General features: G+C 41.4%; 1 protein-coding gene across 1 annotated transcript in view; it reads left to right on the top strand.

The window, feature by feature from the left end:
* The first annotated feature begins 2,803 nt into the window (after positions 1 to 2,803).
* The window catches only part of LOC137290463 (multifunctional protein CAD-like), an 83,161-nt gene continuing 66,817 nt past the window's right edge, over positions 2,804 to 19,147 (top strand). Inside the window, exons 1-8 of the mRNA XM_067821411.1 lie at positions 2,804 to 2,881; positions 2,988 to 3,203; positions 6,921 to 7,190; positions 9,711 to 9,769; positions 11,060 to 11,143; positions 11,766 to 11,907; positions 15,416 to 15,587; positions 16,027 to 16,212. Of these exons, the coding sequence (XP_067677512.1) occupies positions 3,116 to 3,203; positions 6,921 to 7,190; positions 9,711 to 9,769; positions 11,060 to 11,143; positions 11,766 to 11,907; positions 15,416 to 15,587; positions 16,027 to 16,212 (1,001 nt within the window). The 5' untranslated portion in view covers positions 2,804 to 2,881; positions 2,988 to 3,115. The remainder of the gene's footprint in view (positions 2,882 to 2,987; positions 3,204 to 6,920; positions 7,191 to 9,710; positions 9,770 to 11,059; positions 11,144 to 11,765; positions 11,908 to 15,415; positions 15,588 to 16,026; positions 16,213 to 19,147) is intronic.

Here is a 19,147-nt window from a genome sequence, read left to right as displayed (position 1 = left end):
GTGATATCGTTGGAAAGTTTGGAATTTATAGTTTTCCAAAGCCAATGTTGTCAGACTTGGAAATGTTTGTCAACATTTTAGGGCGTTTCCATGGCTACCATGCTATTTTTCAGTGAACGTGATTGTTATGTACTTTAGACGTCATTAATAAGGGTCAAATGATTTATAGTACATGTAAAGAAAGGTTTATAGAACTTATAGAACTATAAGAGGGTCATCATACTGCTGAATGTGTACAAACGTCACTTATCGTACAGAAAATAATTTCAAACAGCTCTAGCAAACATTAGTTGTATAGATCAACTCCACTCTAAATGAAAACGCCAAACAAGCAGCACTCCGCATCATTCAATATCTTGTGTACACTTCTCGAGCGTCCAAGACACTGGTGCCCCCGTTCTCATGCTCCTTATCAAGTTCATAAAGAAAGCTTGTGGAACCGCATTCCATTCCTCTACTAGAACTCTGCAAAGTCCTGGGAGATCCACTGATCCCAAGCTCAAGTGGGTTAAGGTCTGTTGAGCCTGCTGGCCACTCCATCCGCCCTATACCCTGCTGCCTAAGGAATTCCGTGACAGTCCTGGCCCTATGAGGCCAAGCGTTGTCGTCTTACTGTAAAGATGGTCGACCAGAATAGCCATAATAGCGATAGGAGCCAGAATCCCCTCCCGACAACGCTGTCCAGTACGTCTACCGTATACCACGTGTGTGGTGCCCTTAAGTGCACAATGGTCTTAAGTGCAAAGAAAGCATTAATATTCATCAGTGGGCGGAGCTTATGAATGCTTTCTGAACATTTTAAGACCATTGTGCACAACACACGTGCAGTGGAGAACGTCCAGTTAGCGTTATCATTTGTTTTCATTTGGTCATTTCTATTATTAAACTTGAAGTCAAAACCTGAATATTGACGTAATCAAATGTTCACATGCGTCAAACTAACATCATGCTCATACAGGCTCATAAACACTATAAACTTTTCTTGTTTTAGTTTCCCCCGCCCATAACATTCATGACGATGTTGTGAAAAATACTCTTACCACACACAAAAAAAACCCCAGATATTGTTTCATCTGCATTTATTAAAATTTGTTTGTGATTCAATCTACACCGTGCATTAATGTAAAGACTATTTCCAAGTAATCCAGTTCCATAAAGGAGCGGCTTTCAGGAACATAAACTCTCTTTTGCTATTCCTACATTTTATATATACTTTTCCGCACATCAGAGACCCGCGAAGGTCTGCTCAACTATACATATCCTTCTAACCACAAAGGTACGAATCACTGTTTGGAAATTAAAATGCAAAATAAAAATCTAGACTTTTCAGAGTCGGATACGGATTTTTTAGAAAGTTGGGGAGCACACTCTTGAAAAAGAGGGAGCGGACACTTCACTTTCACCCGTTTTTAATGGTTATTTAATAAACCTTAAGGACAAAAAGAGGGGATGTACGGGTGTGGTGCGCATTTGGTATTAACATCGTGAGCATCGACCCACGCCTTGTACGAAATGTACAAGTGATCGAGTGAGTTTAGTTTTACGCCGCACTCAGCAATGACACAACCGATGACATGTGTCAACCAAGTCAGCGAGCCTGACCACCACGACACCACTTACGACAAGCGTAGTCGCCTTTTATGGGGAGTATAGGTTGCTGAAGGCCTATTCTACGACGGACCTTCACGGGTTTACGTGTACAAGAGGAAAGAAGCTTGTATAATGTAGGGTACAGGTCCAAACTAGCGTACAGGTTTGATTGTCATTAAAGGGAGAAACGTTCAGAAAGAGTATGATTAGAAGAAATTCATTACAATTTTTTAAGTATAATTATAAGCCTTAACGTCTCAGAGTATCTCAGTGTTGTTTATTTAAAACACCCTAGAGTGGTTACGTCTTTATTTCATGAGTATTGTCAGCCATACAACTGTTTATTTAATTATTACAAAGGTTTTACCAGGGTCAATGGTAACAATTCTGGTCAGACTTATGGCCACGTCAAGTTTGTAGAATGTAGTGCACTTGTGTGATGCGTGTAGTGATGATGTCTGTAGTGACCTTTATGGATGTGTGAACATTTGAACTACCTCTGAATATTATCACATACATCAACACCTAAATGTATGATGATCACACTACAGTATTACTACATAGAGATACAAAGATAAAACATATAAAATATATACTAGTTTATACAAGAAAGTTACCATTGTTCCCATTTGAATTTTATCTATGGCGACCCTGTTGAGTTTCCTTTGGTCCTTTCGACTTTTCTTTGGCGTTTTTTAATTTTTAAATTTTGACCCTTTTGTCCTTTGTTTTGGGATTTCCCCCCTACAACCCGTGTGTGTACAACCCGTGTATGCATGTCTCAGTATATGGCCATTCTTTTGAGTGGCCGAGAGCCGCAATGCGGTCCCACAGTCAGTTCAGTGACTGAGGCATTGCGCTGCGGCTCTTGGCAAGCTGTTGATCACTAGATTGTCTGATCCAGACTCGCCTATTTACCGTGCGGCGTCAAACAACAAACCATAACACAACTGCAAAATGAACACCCATATCTTAGCTCCATTTGACCATCATGAGATGATCAGTGGATTCAAATTTAGCAATCGAAATATTGGTTTGATGCATGGACCCGTGGCGCTGTGTGCATGCGCGCTAACGTTATTATAATTGAGAGACACTACATTGTTAATGTCATATAATGTCATTTTAGCTGATATATTTCTAATAGTTTCTGGTAATAGCGAGGTAAGAAATTCCGTTTTGTCTCTCGTAGAGTAACCTCCCCTCGCTGACAGTGATGGCGGCTGTTTGCCATGTGGAAGTCTCATTTTGAGGAGAACCAGCGAAAAAATTATTTTTCCGTTAATATCAGGTATGTCCCTTCATGTGATCATACCACATCTTGAACATAAGAACATTAGCTAATATGGGATGAAAAATTAAGCAGTAATAAGTCGGCTTTCTGTATTTTATTACAGATTTCAAGAAAACCGTTTTTGTCAACAGACAGTGCACTGGTAAACCACGTGCCGATTCCCGCGCTGATTTGTTCGTACATTCAAACGTGGTCAAATCTCAGTTGTCATCAAACGATTTCACTCGAAGCATGGATATGGCCACTTTACATCTAGAAGATGGCTCAACATATCACGGGCACCTGTTCGGAGCTGCTGTTAGTGTTCCAGGCGAAGTCGGTAAGATGATGTTTATTAGCGGATGTTGGCCTTGACTCGACATTCTAGACTTTGTCAAGGCTGTTCACACATTTTATATCTATACGGCTTGGCTGGCAGTGCCTCATCTTATTGGAGTGGTATTATGGACGTTTGGGATTGCAGTAATGGCAAATTATGGATAACAAGGTCATATTTTTTGTGGGTGCTACGTTCCAGTACAGATTCATCCTCAGTTGTCATGTATAAGTTTAATTAAGTTGTTTTCTCTAAGTATGATAGTATATATATTATATATTTACCTATGTTACTTTTTTTCAAAGAAAAGACTGAATTCCCTGCTTTTGATGGAGTTTGAAATACTAATCATGTGTTGCTAAATTTGTCTAGATTGTGGAGTTCTTATGTATGTTTAATATGTTTTCTTCTCACATTTTACTATGACTTGACCTTTTGGCTCCCTGGTCTGTTGTTTAATGCTCCCCTTAGCAACATTCCAGCTATGTGGCATCTGTCTGCAAATATGGAGGTGTCTGGTCAAATCCTGTGAGCAATAGCATGAGCACCATTCCATGCATTTTGGATACTATGAGACAACAGGTTCAAATGTAAGAAATAATTAGTGAAAAAAGCAGTGACTCCAATGTGGAAAAAGAGTACGAAAATAAGAAAGTATTGTGGAGTTTATTTGAAACATCTTTAAGTGCTCTCATTTACTTGGTCTCACCCAGGTACATTCGGTGTGATGCAATTACAAATTCAAATTTCTTTTCAACACTAACTGCATTTTGTAACCAATCCAGGTGTATCATATGTCCACTGTACTAGGGGTAGATATCTTTCTTCAACCATAAATGCTGTTTTCTGATTATCTTAGCCAATCAATTAATGTCCATAGCTTTCAAGCATGTAGCATTTTCTATATGTAACGGAAATGGAGAACGATGGGAATTCGCTAGATACTTTGTGTTAGTAGTTTATTGGCTGTTGACCTTATTTTGATCCATTACTCATGCTTCAAACAGTTTGAAATTAACATTTAGGGGCTCAGTAAATTAAGTAAGTTGCTCACTTGTCACAAAGGGAACATGGGTTGATGTACCCTCGATGTGTGTGTATGTTCCCCTCGCACTTGTGTCTCAAGGACCGTAAAGAAATATCGAGGGTACATCAACCCATTCCCAGATCGTGACCAGTGAACAACTTTGATTCCTTACCAGGATTCCTTACCAGCATCTAATCTTTATTTGGGATTTGAAGCAGACAGTCACCCTCTCGCATCAGTAACTTAACTCAGAATTAAGTCAAAGTACTCATGGGAAGAGAAATAAAATAGTTTGTTGTGTTTATCATGTGTTTTTTCTGTCTTCACTTGTTCAGAGTGTGCTACTGAGCAGTACTTTGGGACTGGAATTGGCGCTGTATATAAGAGTTTTCATGATGGTGATGTCTGTTGCTTCATTGAAATATGTTGTTTTAACTAATAATAAAATAACTATATTTTTTCCCAATTTTAGAGTTGGTCCTCTAATCATCATCCATTTAATGATAAAATAACGCTAACCTCAACCCTGACCTGAACCCTGACCCCTAACCCTTGAACCAGGTAGAAATAATGACATTTTGCATATTATCAACAAATTGAGAAGCATATGACAACATACATCACAATCAACAATGGGTGAAAACAACTGCTTGCAGCAATGTTTAGATGGGAAGATGCGTTTGCACAATGCATGTGCAATTGACAATAAAAGCTATGAATGAGCTTGTAGAAATAGTCAGTCTTAAGTAAACTTATCCTCAGTACTTTTCGTTACACTCCACCACTGAGTCTAACAAAACCTTACGAGAGGTCGCGTCAGGTAACCTTTGAGATTGACCAATCAGAGCACAGCTTACCAAATCGCGAAAGTGACCTATCAGAACACAGCTTACCAAATCGCGAAAGTGGACATTCGTACATCCCGAATGAACTTTTTATCTCGTAAAGGTTCGTACCCGAATGATTCCGAATGTTATTTAGCATACGATCGCTTCCGGGTGATGCACACGGCCATGTACTGCCATGACAACGGTGAGTAAACAGTCGCTGAAAATAGTGTTTTTGACAATATTCAAGGATGTTGTCTTGCGGAAATATTAGCTAATGGTAACCATGTCAACAGAAACCCCAAAGCGTATATACTGCAGCTCAAATAACTGTGTTATATGCTGATTTTTGTTTGTGGAGAGATCTGTGTCGGTGACCTGAATATTTTGAAAGTCCCTCCCATCCCTAAATAGTAGCCGTTGACTGATTGGTTATATCTATTTAACCGTCTCGCATTTGATTGGACTGTCATTGGTTGCTCAAAGGTTAACTGACGCGACCTTCTACTAGGTTTTGTTAGACTCAGTGGTGGAGTGTAACGAGTATGTGAGTGACTGAGTTTAGTTTTATGCTGCACTCAGCAGTATTCCAGCTATATGGCGGCGGTCTGTAAATAATCGAGTCTGGACCAGACAATCCAGTGATCAACAACATGAGCATCGATATGCGTATTTGGGAACCGATGACATATGTCAACCAAGTCAGCAAGTCTGACCCACCCGATCCCGTCAGTCACCTCTTACGACAAGCTTAGTCGCCTTTTATGGCAAGCATGGGCTGCTGAAGGCCTATTCTATCCCGTGACCTTCACGGGTCTGGAGTGTAACGAAATACACTGAGACGAAGTTTACTTAGACAGTAAAAATAGTAAACTTACAACAAAAACAAAAGTACAGTCATAGCCAATATACTGAGAAAATCCCCAAATCAATTAAGATCAATTCGTAAACTTAGTAAATATATCAAACATGATCCCTGATGTGCCATTTGGGGATTAGACCCAGATATGAATTGTACTTTTTGCGGTTTAAATGGAAACATGAATTAAGCTGTGGCCTTGAGGATGTTATCTTGTCTGGAGCAGATCTCCCAAAGCTTTTGCTTTATCAAACTTGGTACATATGTACACCATGTTCATCATGATCCCTTGATGTGCCTTTTGGGGGTTACAACAATGTGGGAAATTTATCTTTTGTGGTTTCAATGACAACAAGTTTGACTTTGAAATTGTTGGTTGTGCTCTTTTCCAGAGCAGAACTTTAAAACTTTTCGCTATTTCTTCATCAGACTTGGCATATAGATAGGTCAGGTGATACAGTGCTGCCTTTTGGTAGGTTTCAATTTCTGAATAAAATATTGTGTGTGTTACCATGACAACACTTTCGAACTCAACTGAATTTGGTGGTAGTGTTTCTTGCGGGAGCAGAACTGTAAAACCTTACAAAACTCTCCTTCCACTCTCCCATATAGACACCAAAACACTGACATATTGTAATCATAATTAGTGGACATATTCATGAAGAGTATTTTGCCATTGTGAGGGATAATTTTCTTGTTATTCTTGTTATTCTTACAACAGGATGGTAAGTTGTTATTAAATTGTCTTTCATTTATTCGCTATTTGATTTCGTAGAAACAGTGAAACTGTGTACAGTGTTGCCTATTTTGTTTTTTTTATTGGTTTGACTTTAACAAAATGCACCTGCAGGTTTCATTCAGTGCCTGTAGGTTTGAAAACCTGCAAGTAGTAGGAGGCCCTGATGGCCAACTAGCAAATTAAGGTATTGCAGACACTTGTCAGGATATATCCCGGATTACCCACTACCCAAAACAAATAACAATGCATTACTGTCTTTATTTTACAGTGTTCCAGACAGGCATGGTGGGTTACCCAGAATCCCTCACTGACCCATCCTACAGGAAGCAGATCCTGGTCTTGACGTACCCGCTGATAGGGAATTATGGAATCGCTGATGAAGAAACCGATGAGTTTGGCCTGAAGAAATGGTTTGAATCATCAGAGATCCATGTAGCAGCCTTGATAATAGGAGACTTGACTGAGAAGCGAAGTCATTGGGCTGCGGTGAAGTCGCTTGCAACGTGGCTTGAAGAACAACACATCCCAGCAATATGGGGTATGTTTGAAAATAGATTGGCAGTGGGGTAGCCAAGTGGTTAAAGCGGTTGCTGAACCATGCCACAGATCTAGGTTCGATTCCCCACATGGGTACAATGTGTGAATCCCATTTCTGGTTGCCTGCTATGATAGTGATGGAATATTTCTAAAAGGGGTATAAAACTCTCTTATAAGTAAGAAAATCAAGTCATAATACTTTAGTCCAGTGTGACTGCACCATTTTCGCTAGAACTTGAAACAATGATGTTTTGAAATTAAGTTTCACTGTATGAAAAATATTGCGGTTTGAGTGAACCTAGCGACATGGATTTCCAGTTCTGTGGTGTGAACCCAGATTCTTATGATTTCCATCGTCCAACATATTTCAGCTTATGGATTTTACTTCAGTGCTACATGGCCCATTCCTCAAAGTGATCATATCACTAAGGTGATCATAACTTGCGTACTTTAACATAGACTTACGACTGTCGTAATGACTACGATCATTTTATTATGTGAAACAGGTTAAAGGGCCTGAATCCATAAGGCATTCACAATACTACAGTTTTAGCATATCATACACTTCAACTAATGTAGTGCTACATATGAAATGTGGTTAACGCTCTAGGATGGATCTTTAAATTCTGCAGCTTAAAACTGAAACACACATAAGTGTTGTTGTTGCCTCGTTTGCCGCATGATGTCACGAGTCTGCGAATATTTGCCATTACCTTTTCCTGTAGTGAAATTGTTCCGTTGTAGTATTATCTCTTGGGGAATTATTTCCATGGAAAGATATTACAAGGTAATATTTCCTGTAGCCATTCTTTTTGTTTCCCCAGATTTCTGTGGGTATGTTATAAATTACCTAATGCTGACCCTGACCCAGATTAAAGCCCTAACCTTGACCCTCCCTTATGTAAAAATGCAAGCAAGCCGATTTCTACATTTTCTAAATTTTCTTTGGCCTTCTTGAGCTTGATTTTGCTTGGCAAGCTGTATTTACACATGAATTAATTCCGTGTTAGATTGATCATTGTTAACATGTTTACAGTTTTCCCCCTTCTGTTGGTATGAATACAAATGATGAATATTAATGAATATGCAACAAATTTCTGTTTTCCTGAAGGTGCTTTTTAAAATTCTTTGACACCTGAAGTTCATAATATTTATAAATGTGGTCATGTAATTCCAATACTGTGTTGATTACCTGAACTGAGGTGCTGTACATCGCGTCATGTGACTAGGTGCTCCAGTAGCTGAAAATGATGCAGTTCATCTTTCAGAGTTGCCTCCCTTGCGATACTGGGTTGCAGGTTCAAATCCCTTGTGTTTGGGGTATTTTACCAAATATGGTAGTCACCCTGCACCACTTCCTATCTGGGGCTGTAATGATTCAGTTTGATTCATCAAAAATTGTATCTGACACCTTAGTTTCGATTTTAGATAACTCTTATCGCTATTTAAATGGATATTTCCAAATCATTTCTATGCAGCGTGAATGTAATTTGACTCCAACTTCAGCAGTTTCTATTGCTGAAATAAGGAAAAGTGAAATTGTTGACGCTGAGATAATTATCCAATAAGAAATGTTGTAAGTAGACATGGATTTCATGAAGAAAAACCAACTCTGAGTGTTATATGAAATATGAAATATTTTACTTTAATATAGAATCAAATCAAAAATCATCATGTGAAAACCAATATTGAAAACTGAATCAACTCAAGGTCTGCGTGAATCATTTCAGCCCTATTCCTGTCGTCCTGCCACATAAAGCTGTTTATGGTGTTATCTGTGACGGTCCCGGGGTAGAATAGGCCTTCAGCAACCCATGCTTGCCATAAAAGGCGACTGTGCTTGCCATAAGAGGTGACTAATGGGATTGGGTGGTCAGGCTTGCTGACTTGGTTGACACATGTCATCGGTTCCCTGTTTTGCAGATCGATGCTCATATTGTTGATCACTGGATTGTCTGGTCCAGACTATCCAGATTATTTACAGACCGCCACCATATAGCTGGAATATTGCTGAGAGCGGCGTAAAACTAAACTCACTCACTTACTGCTTATGGTGATCCACTCACTCACTCACTCTACTATTTTAAGCCCACTGTCTCCAATAAAGCTTCCACATAGGTTCATTTAGTGAAACTAATTTCTGGTGTGCGTCCGCCATGATATGCCAGGAATATTGCTATAAATGGTGTTAATCTAAACCTCTCACTCACTCCAGTAAAACAGTAGATGTGATTTGGTTCTCACCTTCATACTGAGGAAGCTGACATGTTATATTAGGGCAGTGGGATTAAAGTATTCGCTCATCCCACTGAAGACCCATGTGCAATTCCCCACATGGGTAAATGTGTGAAGCCCATTTCTGGTCTCCCCTACCATGATATTGCTAGACTATTGCCAAACTGGCTTAAAACCAAACTCACTCACTCACTCACTCACTCACTTACGTTATGTTAACCGAATTATTGAATACAGCTGAACAGAAGAAGCTGATTTTTTTATTGATAATGTTTCTTTTATCCAGGAATTGATACTAGAGATCTCACAAAAAAGATCCGAGAGAAAGGGACCATGCTTGGGAAGGTATGATTGTCTTGATTGTCGTTACCATGGTTATCAGGTGTGATGTATCATGTGACTTATCCCCACCATGAAGTTGGGGGGGGATATTGGTTTGAGCTCTGTTCATCCTAAATGATGGGGATAGATTTTCTCGAAAACCATTATTGATAGGGAAACCAAATTTGATATGTGTTTTCAGGACATGAATAGCTTCATAGAGTTCAAAAACTTATTTTACAATCTGTTACCGAGTTATGGCCCATGTCATGCATTACTTGACTTAGTGTATGGTATCACCAATGGGGACAGAATAACTCAGTAAGCGTTAAAGATAAAGAGACCAAATGTATGTGTGTTCAGGACCTACTTGTCGAGGTGGAGTTACTAAGCACATGAACCAAATGTATGTGTGTTCAGGACATAATTGTCGAGGTGGAGTTACTAAGCACATGAACCAAATGTATGTGTGTTCAGGACCTACTTGTCGAGGTGGAGTTACTAAGCACATGAACCAAATGTATGTGTGTTCAGGACCTACTTGTCGAGGTGGAGTTACTAAGCACATGAACCAAATGTATGTGTGTTCAGGACCTACTTGTCGAGGTGGAGTTACTAAGCACATGAACCAAATGTATGTGTGTTCAGGACATAATTGTCGAGGTGGAGTTACTAAGCACATGAACCAAATGTATGTGTGTTCAGGACCTACTTGTCGAGGTGGAGTTACTAAGCACATGAACCAAATGTATGTGTGTTCAGGACCTACTTGTCGAGGTGGAGTTACTAAGCACATGAACCAAATGTATGTGTGTTCAGGACCTACTTGTCGAGGTGGAGTTACTAAGCACATGAACCAAATGTATGTGTGTTCAGGACATAATTGTCGAGGTGGAGTTACTAAGCACATGAACCAAACACAGTGGTGGGAGAAGTGATGACCATGTCTTCTTGTTTCAGTTAGTTGTAATAAATTCCAATATTTTTAATGCATCTACTCACCTATTTATTATGGTACAAAATATTATTCTTTAACAACAATACAGCATTCATGTAATCTCTTGAAGTAAATTTATGTTGTCTTCAAAATGTAGGAGATATCTTTGAGACAAACTCATTGATATGCTGTAAAAAGTTCTTATTTTTGGGGGGTTTTTTTCACTTTTTTTTTCAGTTTTTGACTTAATTTTTGTTAACATTTGGGGAAAAAAAAATCAATAATCTGTCATCAAATGTAAAATATAATTGTAAGAGCTGCTATCTTGATTTTGATGAAGTTTGAGTATGTATTTGTTTTCCTGTTTCTACTCGAAGGTTGTAGTGGATGGTGAGGATTCAGAATCTGTCTCCCTGCTGGACCCAAACATCACCAACCTTGTCAAGGAGGTGTCCATCCAGGTGAGAATGTCCTCCCAGTATGTACCTACCTCACCTTGTCTCACTGACACCTGTCTCCCAGATACCTTTCTCATTGATACCTGTGTCCCTGACACCTGTTTCCTTGATACCTGTCTCCCTGACACCTGTCTGCCAGATACCTGTCTCCCCAACACCTGTCTCCTTGACACCTGTCTCCATGACACCCGCCTTTCAGATACCTCTCCCCCTGTTTCGCTAAAATCCTTTTTCACTGACACCTGTCTCCATGATACCTGTCTCACTGACACCTTTCTCCCTGATGCCTGTCTCACTGAAACCAGTCTCTGTCTCACTGATACCTGTCTTCCTGATACATGTATCTAATAGATCGTTGTGACCCGTGAAGGTCCAGGGTAGTATAGGTCATCAGCAACCTAATACTTGCCACAATATGCAACTAACGGGATCGGGTGGTCAGGCTTGCTGACTTGGTGGACACATGCCATTGGTTCCCAATTGCACAGACCAATACTCACACTGTTGATCACAGGATTGTCTGGTCCTTACATGATCATAGAACAGAGATATAGCTAGAATATTGTTGAGTGCGGTGTAAAACTAAACTCACTCACTAATAGATCAATGTATTATCACTTTGCAGAAGCCTGTTGTGTATAATGAATCAGGAGATTTGAAGATCATGGCGGTGGATTGTGGCATCAAGTACAACCAGATCCGATGTCTCTGTCAGCGTGGGGCTCAGGTTACCATGGTGCCGTGGGACCACCCCATCAACAGCGCAGGTGAGCAACATCAACAACATTTAAAATTAACAGGGCAGTAATTGATAAATTGCAATTGTTGAGTCTCCGATAGCAATTAATTGATGGTAGAAACGGAAAACTATTGATGCATCGATAGTGCATGTGACTATCGATACATGAATGTCATTGATAAATGCATGGTGCAGAATACAAGATGTTGGCTTGCAGATTTTCAGTTCCATTGAGTTTGTTTTATCTGTTTACTTGATCTGGGTTTCAAGTTTCTTGTCAGTGAGTGAGTGAGTGAGTTTAGTTTTACGCCGCACTCAGCAATATTACAGCTATATGGCGGCGGTCTGTAAATAATCGAGTCTGGACCAGACAATCCAGTGATCAACAACATGAGCATCGATCTGCGCAATTGGGAACCGATGACATGCGTCAACCAAGTCAGCAAGCCTGAGCACCCGATCCCGTTAGTCGCCTCTTACGACAAGCTGAGTCGCCTTTTATGGCAAGCATGGGTTGCTGAAGGCCTATTCTACCCCGGGACCTTCACGGGTCTCTTGTCAGTTATGAAAAGAGACTGAAAGTACTTCAACTTGGTTTTGTTTCATATGAACTATACCTTCATTTGAGAAATGACTTAAGTGAGACAATTCAAAAAAGAAAAAGGCTGGTCGCAATAGAGTACCACTTTCACAATAGTTGTTTCGCCCTTAATAGTCACTGGTAGCTGTCCTCAAAATGGGAGTCAACTCTTGTAGACTTAAGAATGAACCTTACTACGTTAAGAGTTCTCTCCCCTGGTGATAACATGTCAAAATTGGCAGCAGAGGAGAAAAGAACTGGTTCTAGATGATTTTGAAAGAAATGTTGCAAATTGGCTGGTATTAATGACATTCCTCTGGTTATAATATACAGAACTTTGAAGAATGTTCCCCCTCAGTAATCATCCTTAATGATCATACCTCATGATAGTCACTGGCTGATGGGTATTGTGATCTGAGTCAAAATGTGCACTGAATAAAAATGTGACCAGTGTCTCAAAAGTATCATCGAATACATTTTGACCTCTAACAAATTTTCTGGTATGAGGTGTCAGGAAGCATGTTTATGGGTGTATTTTTAACACACTTACAGGTATAAGACTGAAATTATGTTTGTCATTATTCTTGACCATAGCTTGAATGACATGTTTTGAGAAACTGAAAAACATTGTTCATGGAACAGATGGGTAGCCATGTTGCTGGATGCTTTATGGATCTGCTGAGGCAAACATCCAACTATGGAGAAAAACACATCAAAGTTGATTGCCTTGCCAAAGAGAATGAAAGCGATAGGGGACTGGGTCTAACAAAACCTAGTAAGAGGTCACGTCAGGTAACCTTTGAGGACCTATGACCGACTGTCCAATCAAATTTGTGACAGCTAAATGGATTTAACCAATCAGATAATGTCTACTGTTTAGGGTTTGGTGGGACTTACAAACTACATCGGTCACTGACAGTGATTTCTCAACAAACAGAAATCCGCATATAACACTGATATTTGACCTGCAGTATATACGCTTTTGGGTTTCTGTTGACATGGTTACCATTAGCTAATATTGCCGCAAGCCAACATCCTTGAATACTTGCTCAAAAGGCAATTTTCAGCAATTGTTTTTTCACTGTTGTGGCGTGCTCCATGTGCATCACCTTGTAGGGAAAATGACATTCGGAATCGTTTGAGAACAAACGTTTGCATGGGTTAAAGTTCAGAAGGTATCTGTGAATGTCCACTTTTGGGATTTGGTAAGCTGTGCTCTGATTGGTCTGTCTCAAAGGTTACCTGACGCAACCTCCAAGTAGGTTTTGTTAGACCCAGTGTAGGAGTGTAACACGGGCTAAGTTTACTTAGCCTGTTGACACTGGTATCATCTGTTTGGGTTCAAATGAGAACAAATGAGTAAATATCTCAAAATTGGGATAATTGTACAAAACATAAATAAGTCACATGGTCCTGAAACCTCGGGACCCAACAGGATCTGAAATCTGAAGCTTTATGATCAAGTGCTTAAAAAGTGGTTTACGAAACTATCATGTAGCATTGTGCTGTGTTCGTGCTTCATACTGGAGGATAACAAATAGCTGATCAGACAGCACCTGACTAGCAGGGCCAATTTACCTGGCTGTGCTAGAATGCACCTGACTAGCAGGGCCAATTTACCTGGCTGTGCTAGAATGCACCTGACTAGCAGGGCCAATTTACCTGGCTGTGCTAGAATGCACCTGACTAGCAGGGCCAATTTACCTGGCTGTGCTAGAATGCACCTGACTAGCAGGGCCAATTTACCTGGCTGTGCTAGAATGCACCTGACTAGCAGGGCCAATTTACCTGGCTGTGCTAGACAGCACCTGACTAGCAGGGCCAATTTACCTGGCTGTGCTAGAATGCACCTGACTAGCAGGGCCAATTTACCTGGCTGTGCTAGAATGCACCTGACTAGCAGGGCCAATTTACCTGGCTGTGCTAGAATGCACCTGACTAGCAGGGCCAATTTACCTGGCTGTGCTAGAATGCACCTGACTAGCAGGGCCAATTTACCTGGCTGTGCTAGAATGCACCTGACTAGCAGGGCCAATGTACCTGGCTGTGCTAGAATGCACCTGACTAGCAGGGCCAATGTACCTGGCTGTGCTAGAATGCACCTGACTAGCAGGGCCAATTTACTTGGCTGTGCTAAAATGCACCTGAATGTATGCTAGTGCTGTTCCACCAGCTGTTTCAACCCAAACAGACTATAATTTTTCCAAAGGAGTCAAGGTACATGAGTATGAAAAGGGATAGAGTGTTAGAGATACGACTGAAGACTGGATGAAAACAATGTTGGACTGGACCCCTAGTGTGTGCGGAAAGAGAAATGTTCGCTTGTGTTGAATGCCATGCGATGTCTTCGTCTACAATCAGTGAAAAGACAAATGAAAGCAATGGAGAGAGATCTGGTTATCATCCCTAGGGACTTTTTTGATTTTATTGCTTCAAAAGCTGTTCCAGTCTCTTCTACAATCAAAATGGGAATAATGGATTGCCAACCGACAGATCACAACATCCACTGGTAGCAATTGCTGCTTGTTACACATGCAAATCAAAATGATGTCTTTTCTGTTTAGGAACACTTTCCACTATGTCAGTAGGAATTCTTCAATGCAAGATACTCCATCATCTTTTATTTTTTATGTCAGCAACCCATGCTTGCCACAAAAGGCAACTATGCTTGTTGTAAGTAGTTGACTAACTTGGTTGACACATTTCATCAGTTCCCAGTCGCGCAGATTGATGGTCATGCTGTTGATCACTGGATTGATTGGTCCAGACTCAATTATTTACAGACACCTGGCATATAGATGGAATATTGCTGTGTGCGATGTAAAACTAAACTCACTCACTCACTGAATTGTGGGGACCTCAATGGGAATTATATTGTAAGTATAGTCATGCTTATATTTATTCAGACAGGCCTTATTTCTGACTCTTAAGGGAAAATAAGTTCTTTTTCTTTCAGATTATGATGGGTTGTTCCTTAGTAATGGACCAGGTGACCCAACGATGTGTGATGCAACCATCTCCAATGTTAGTCGTGTTCTCAAAGAAACCAACTTCAAGCCAGTGTTTGGCATCTGCCTAGGCCACCAGCTCCTTTCACTTGCCATTGGCGCCAAGACGTTCAAGATGAAGTAAGTAGGGTAACTTGGAAATATGTATATATCCTTAGCCATCGGCGCCAAGACGTTCAAGATGAAGTAAGTAGGGTAACTTGGAAATATGTATATATCCTTAGCCATCGGCGCCAAGACGTTCAAGATGAAGTAAGTAGGGTAACTTGGAAATATGTATATATCCTTAGCCATCGGAAATGTGTATATATCCTTAGCCATCAGAAATGTGTATATATCCTTAGCCATCGGAAATGTGTATATATACTTCGCCATCGGAAATGTGTATATATCCCTATCCTGGCACCTGACATGCATGATTTTGTAAGTACTTGGAAATGTGTAATATATACAAAAAAAACAATCAGTAGCTCTCAGATTATTTGTCCTTTCAAACATGTCGGGGCCGGGGGGATATGTCATCTTCTGATGACTCTTGTTCACATTCATCTGTCCTTAGATACGGTAACCGAGGTCACAATCAGCCCTGCAAGTACGAGGATTCTATCCGCTGCTACATCACCACACAGAACCATGGATTTGCTGTCGATCCTGACTCGCTCCCATCAGACTGGGCACCACTGTTTACCAATGCTAACGACAAGACTAATGAAGGAGTCATCCACACCAACAAGCCATTCTTCAGGTGCGTATATACCGTCACCACGATGTAGTGGATAGACTGTTGCCGTTATATAGTAGAAAGAACATCACCATGATGTAGTAGACGGACGGTCACCATGATGTAGTGAACAGATGGTCACCATGATGTAGTAGACAGATGGTCACCATGATGTAGTAGACATACCGTCACCACGATAGAGACAGACCTGTGGCCATGTACAGATTGTCATCATGATGTAGTGGACAGACGGTCACCATGGTGTAGTAGACAGAGTCACCATGATGTAGTAGACAGACGGTCACCATGGTGTAGTAGACGGACGGTCACCATGATGAAGTAGACAGACTGTCTCCATGATGTAGTGGACAGACGGTCACCATGATGAAGTAGACAGACGGTCACCATGATGTAGTGGACAGACTGTCACCATGATGAAGTAGACAGACGGTCACCATGATGTAGTGGACAGACGGTCACCATAATGAAGTAGACAGACTGTCACCATGATGAAGTAGACAGATGGTCACCATGATGTAGTGGACAGATGGTCACCATGATGTAGTGGACAGACGGTCACCATAATGAAGTAGACAGACTGTCACCATGATGAAGTAGACAGACGGTCACCATGATGTAGTGGACAGACAGTCACCATGATGTAGTAGACTGACGGTCACCATGATGTAGTAGACAGATGGTCACCATGATGAAGTAGACGGACAGTCACCATGATGTAGTAGACAGACCGTCACCATGATGTGGTAGACAGACTCACCATGATGTAGTAGACAGACAGTCACCATGATGTAGTGGACAGACAGTCACCATGATGTAGTGGACAGACAGTCACCATGATGTAGTGGACAGACATTCACCATGATGTAGTAGACAGACGGTCACCATGATGTAGTAGACGGACAGTCACCATGATGTAGTAGACAGACTGTCACCATGATGTAGTAGACAGACAGTCACCATGATGTAGTAGACAGACTGTCACCATGATGTAGTGGACAGACAGTCACCATGATGTAGTGGACAGACATTCACCATGATGTAGTAGACAGACGGTCACCATGATGTAGTAGACGGACAGTCACCATGATGTAGTAGACAGACTGTCACCATGATGTAGTAGACAGACAGTCACCATGATGTAGTAGACAGACTCACCATGATGTAGTAGACGGACGGTCACCATGATGTAGTAGACAGACTGTCACCATAATGTAGTAGACAGACTGTCACCATGATGTAGTAGACGGACGGTCACCATGATGTAGTTGACAGATGGTCACCATGATGAAGTAGACGGACGGTCACCATGATGTAGTAGACAGATGGTCACCATGATGTAGTGGTCAGACGGTCACCATGATGTAGTAGACGGACGGTCACCATGATGTAGTAGACAGTCACCATGATGTAGTGGACAGATGGTCACCATGATGTAGTAGACAGACTGTCACCATGATGTAGTGAACAGATGGTCACCATGATGTAGTAGACAGATGGTCACCATGATGTAGTAGACATACCGTCACCACGATAGAGACAGACCTGTGGCCATGTACAGATTGTCATCATGATGTAGTGGACAGACGGTCACCATGGTGTAGTAGACAGAGTCACCATGATGTAGTAGACAGACGGTCACCATGGTGTAGTAGACGGACGGTCACCATGATGAAGTAGACAGACTGTCTCCATGATGTAGTGGACAGACGGTCACCATGATGAAGTAGACAGACGGTCACCATGATGTAGTGGACAGACTGTCACCATGATGAAGTAGACAGACGGTCACCATGATGTAGTGGACAGACGGTCACCATAATGAAGTAGACAGACTGTCACCATGATGAAGTAGACAGATGGTCACCATGATGTAGTGGACAGATGGTCACCATGATGTAGTGGACAGACGGTCACCATAATGAAGTAGACAGACTGTCACCATGATGAAGTAGACAGACGGTCACCATGATGTAGTGGACAGACAGTCACCATGATGTAGTAGACTGACGGTCACCATGATGTAGTAGACAGATGGTCACCATGATGAAGTAGACGGACAGTCACCATGATGTAGTAGACAGACCGTCACCATGATGTGGTAGACAGATGGTAACCATGATGTAGTGGACAGACTCACCATGATGTAGTAGACAGACAGTCACCATGATGTAGTGGACAGACAGTCACCATGATGTAGTGGACAGATGGTCACCATGATGTAGTAGACAGATTGTCACCATGATGTAGTGGACAGACTCACCATAATGTAGTAGAAGACGGACGGTCACCATGATTTAGTAGACGGACGGTCACCATGATTCAGTAGACAGATGGTCACCATGATGTAGTAGACAGACTCACCATGATGTAGTAGACGGACGGTCACCATCATGTAGTAGACAGACTGTCACCATGATGTAGTAGACGGACAGTCACCATGATGTAGTGGACAGATGGTCACCATGATGAAGTAGACGGACGGTCACCATGATGTAGTAGACAGATGGTCACCATGATGTAGTAGTCAGACGGTCACCATGATGTAGTAGACGGACGGTCACCATGATGTAGTGGACAGACGGTCACCATGATGTAGTGGACAGATGGTCACCATGATGTAGTAGATGGACGGTCACCATGATGAAGTAGACAGACAGTCACCACGATGTAGTGAACAGATGGTCACCACGATGTAGTAGACAGACTGTCACCATGATGTAGTGGACAGATGGTCACCATGATGTAGTGGACAGATGGTCACCATGATGTAGTAGACGGACAGTCACCATGATGTAGTGGACAGACTTTCACCATGATGTAGTGGACAGACTGTCACCATGATGTAGTGGACAGATGGTCACCATGATGTAGTAGACGGACAGTCACCATGATGTAGTGGACAGACTGTCACCATGATGTAGTAGACAGACTGTCACCA

This window comes from Haliotis asinina, chromosome 7 (genome assembly GCF_037392515.1).
Source record: "Haliotis asinina isolate JCU_RB_2024 chromosome 7, JCU_Hal_asi_v2, whole genome shotgun sequence".
NCBI classification, from domain to species: Eukaryota; Metazoa; Mollusca; class Gastropoda; order Lepetellida; family Haliotidae; genus Haliotis; species Haliotis asinina.
The sequence above is the reverse complement of the archived record's forward strand: the minus strand, read 5'-3'. Positions and strand labels throughout refer to the sequence as shown.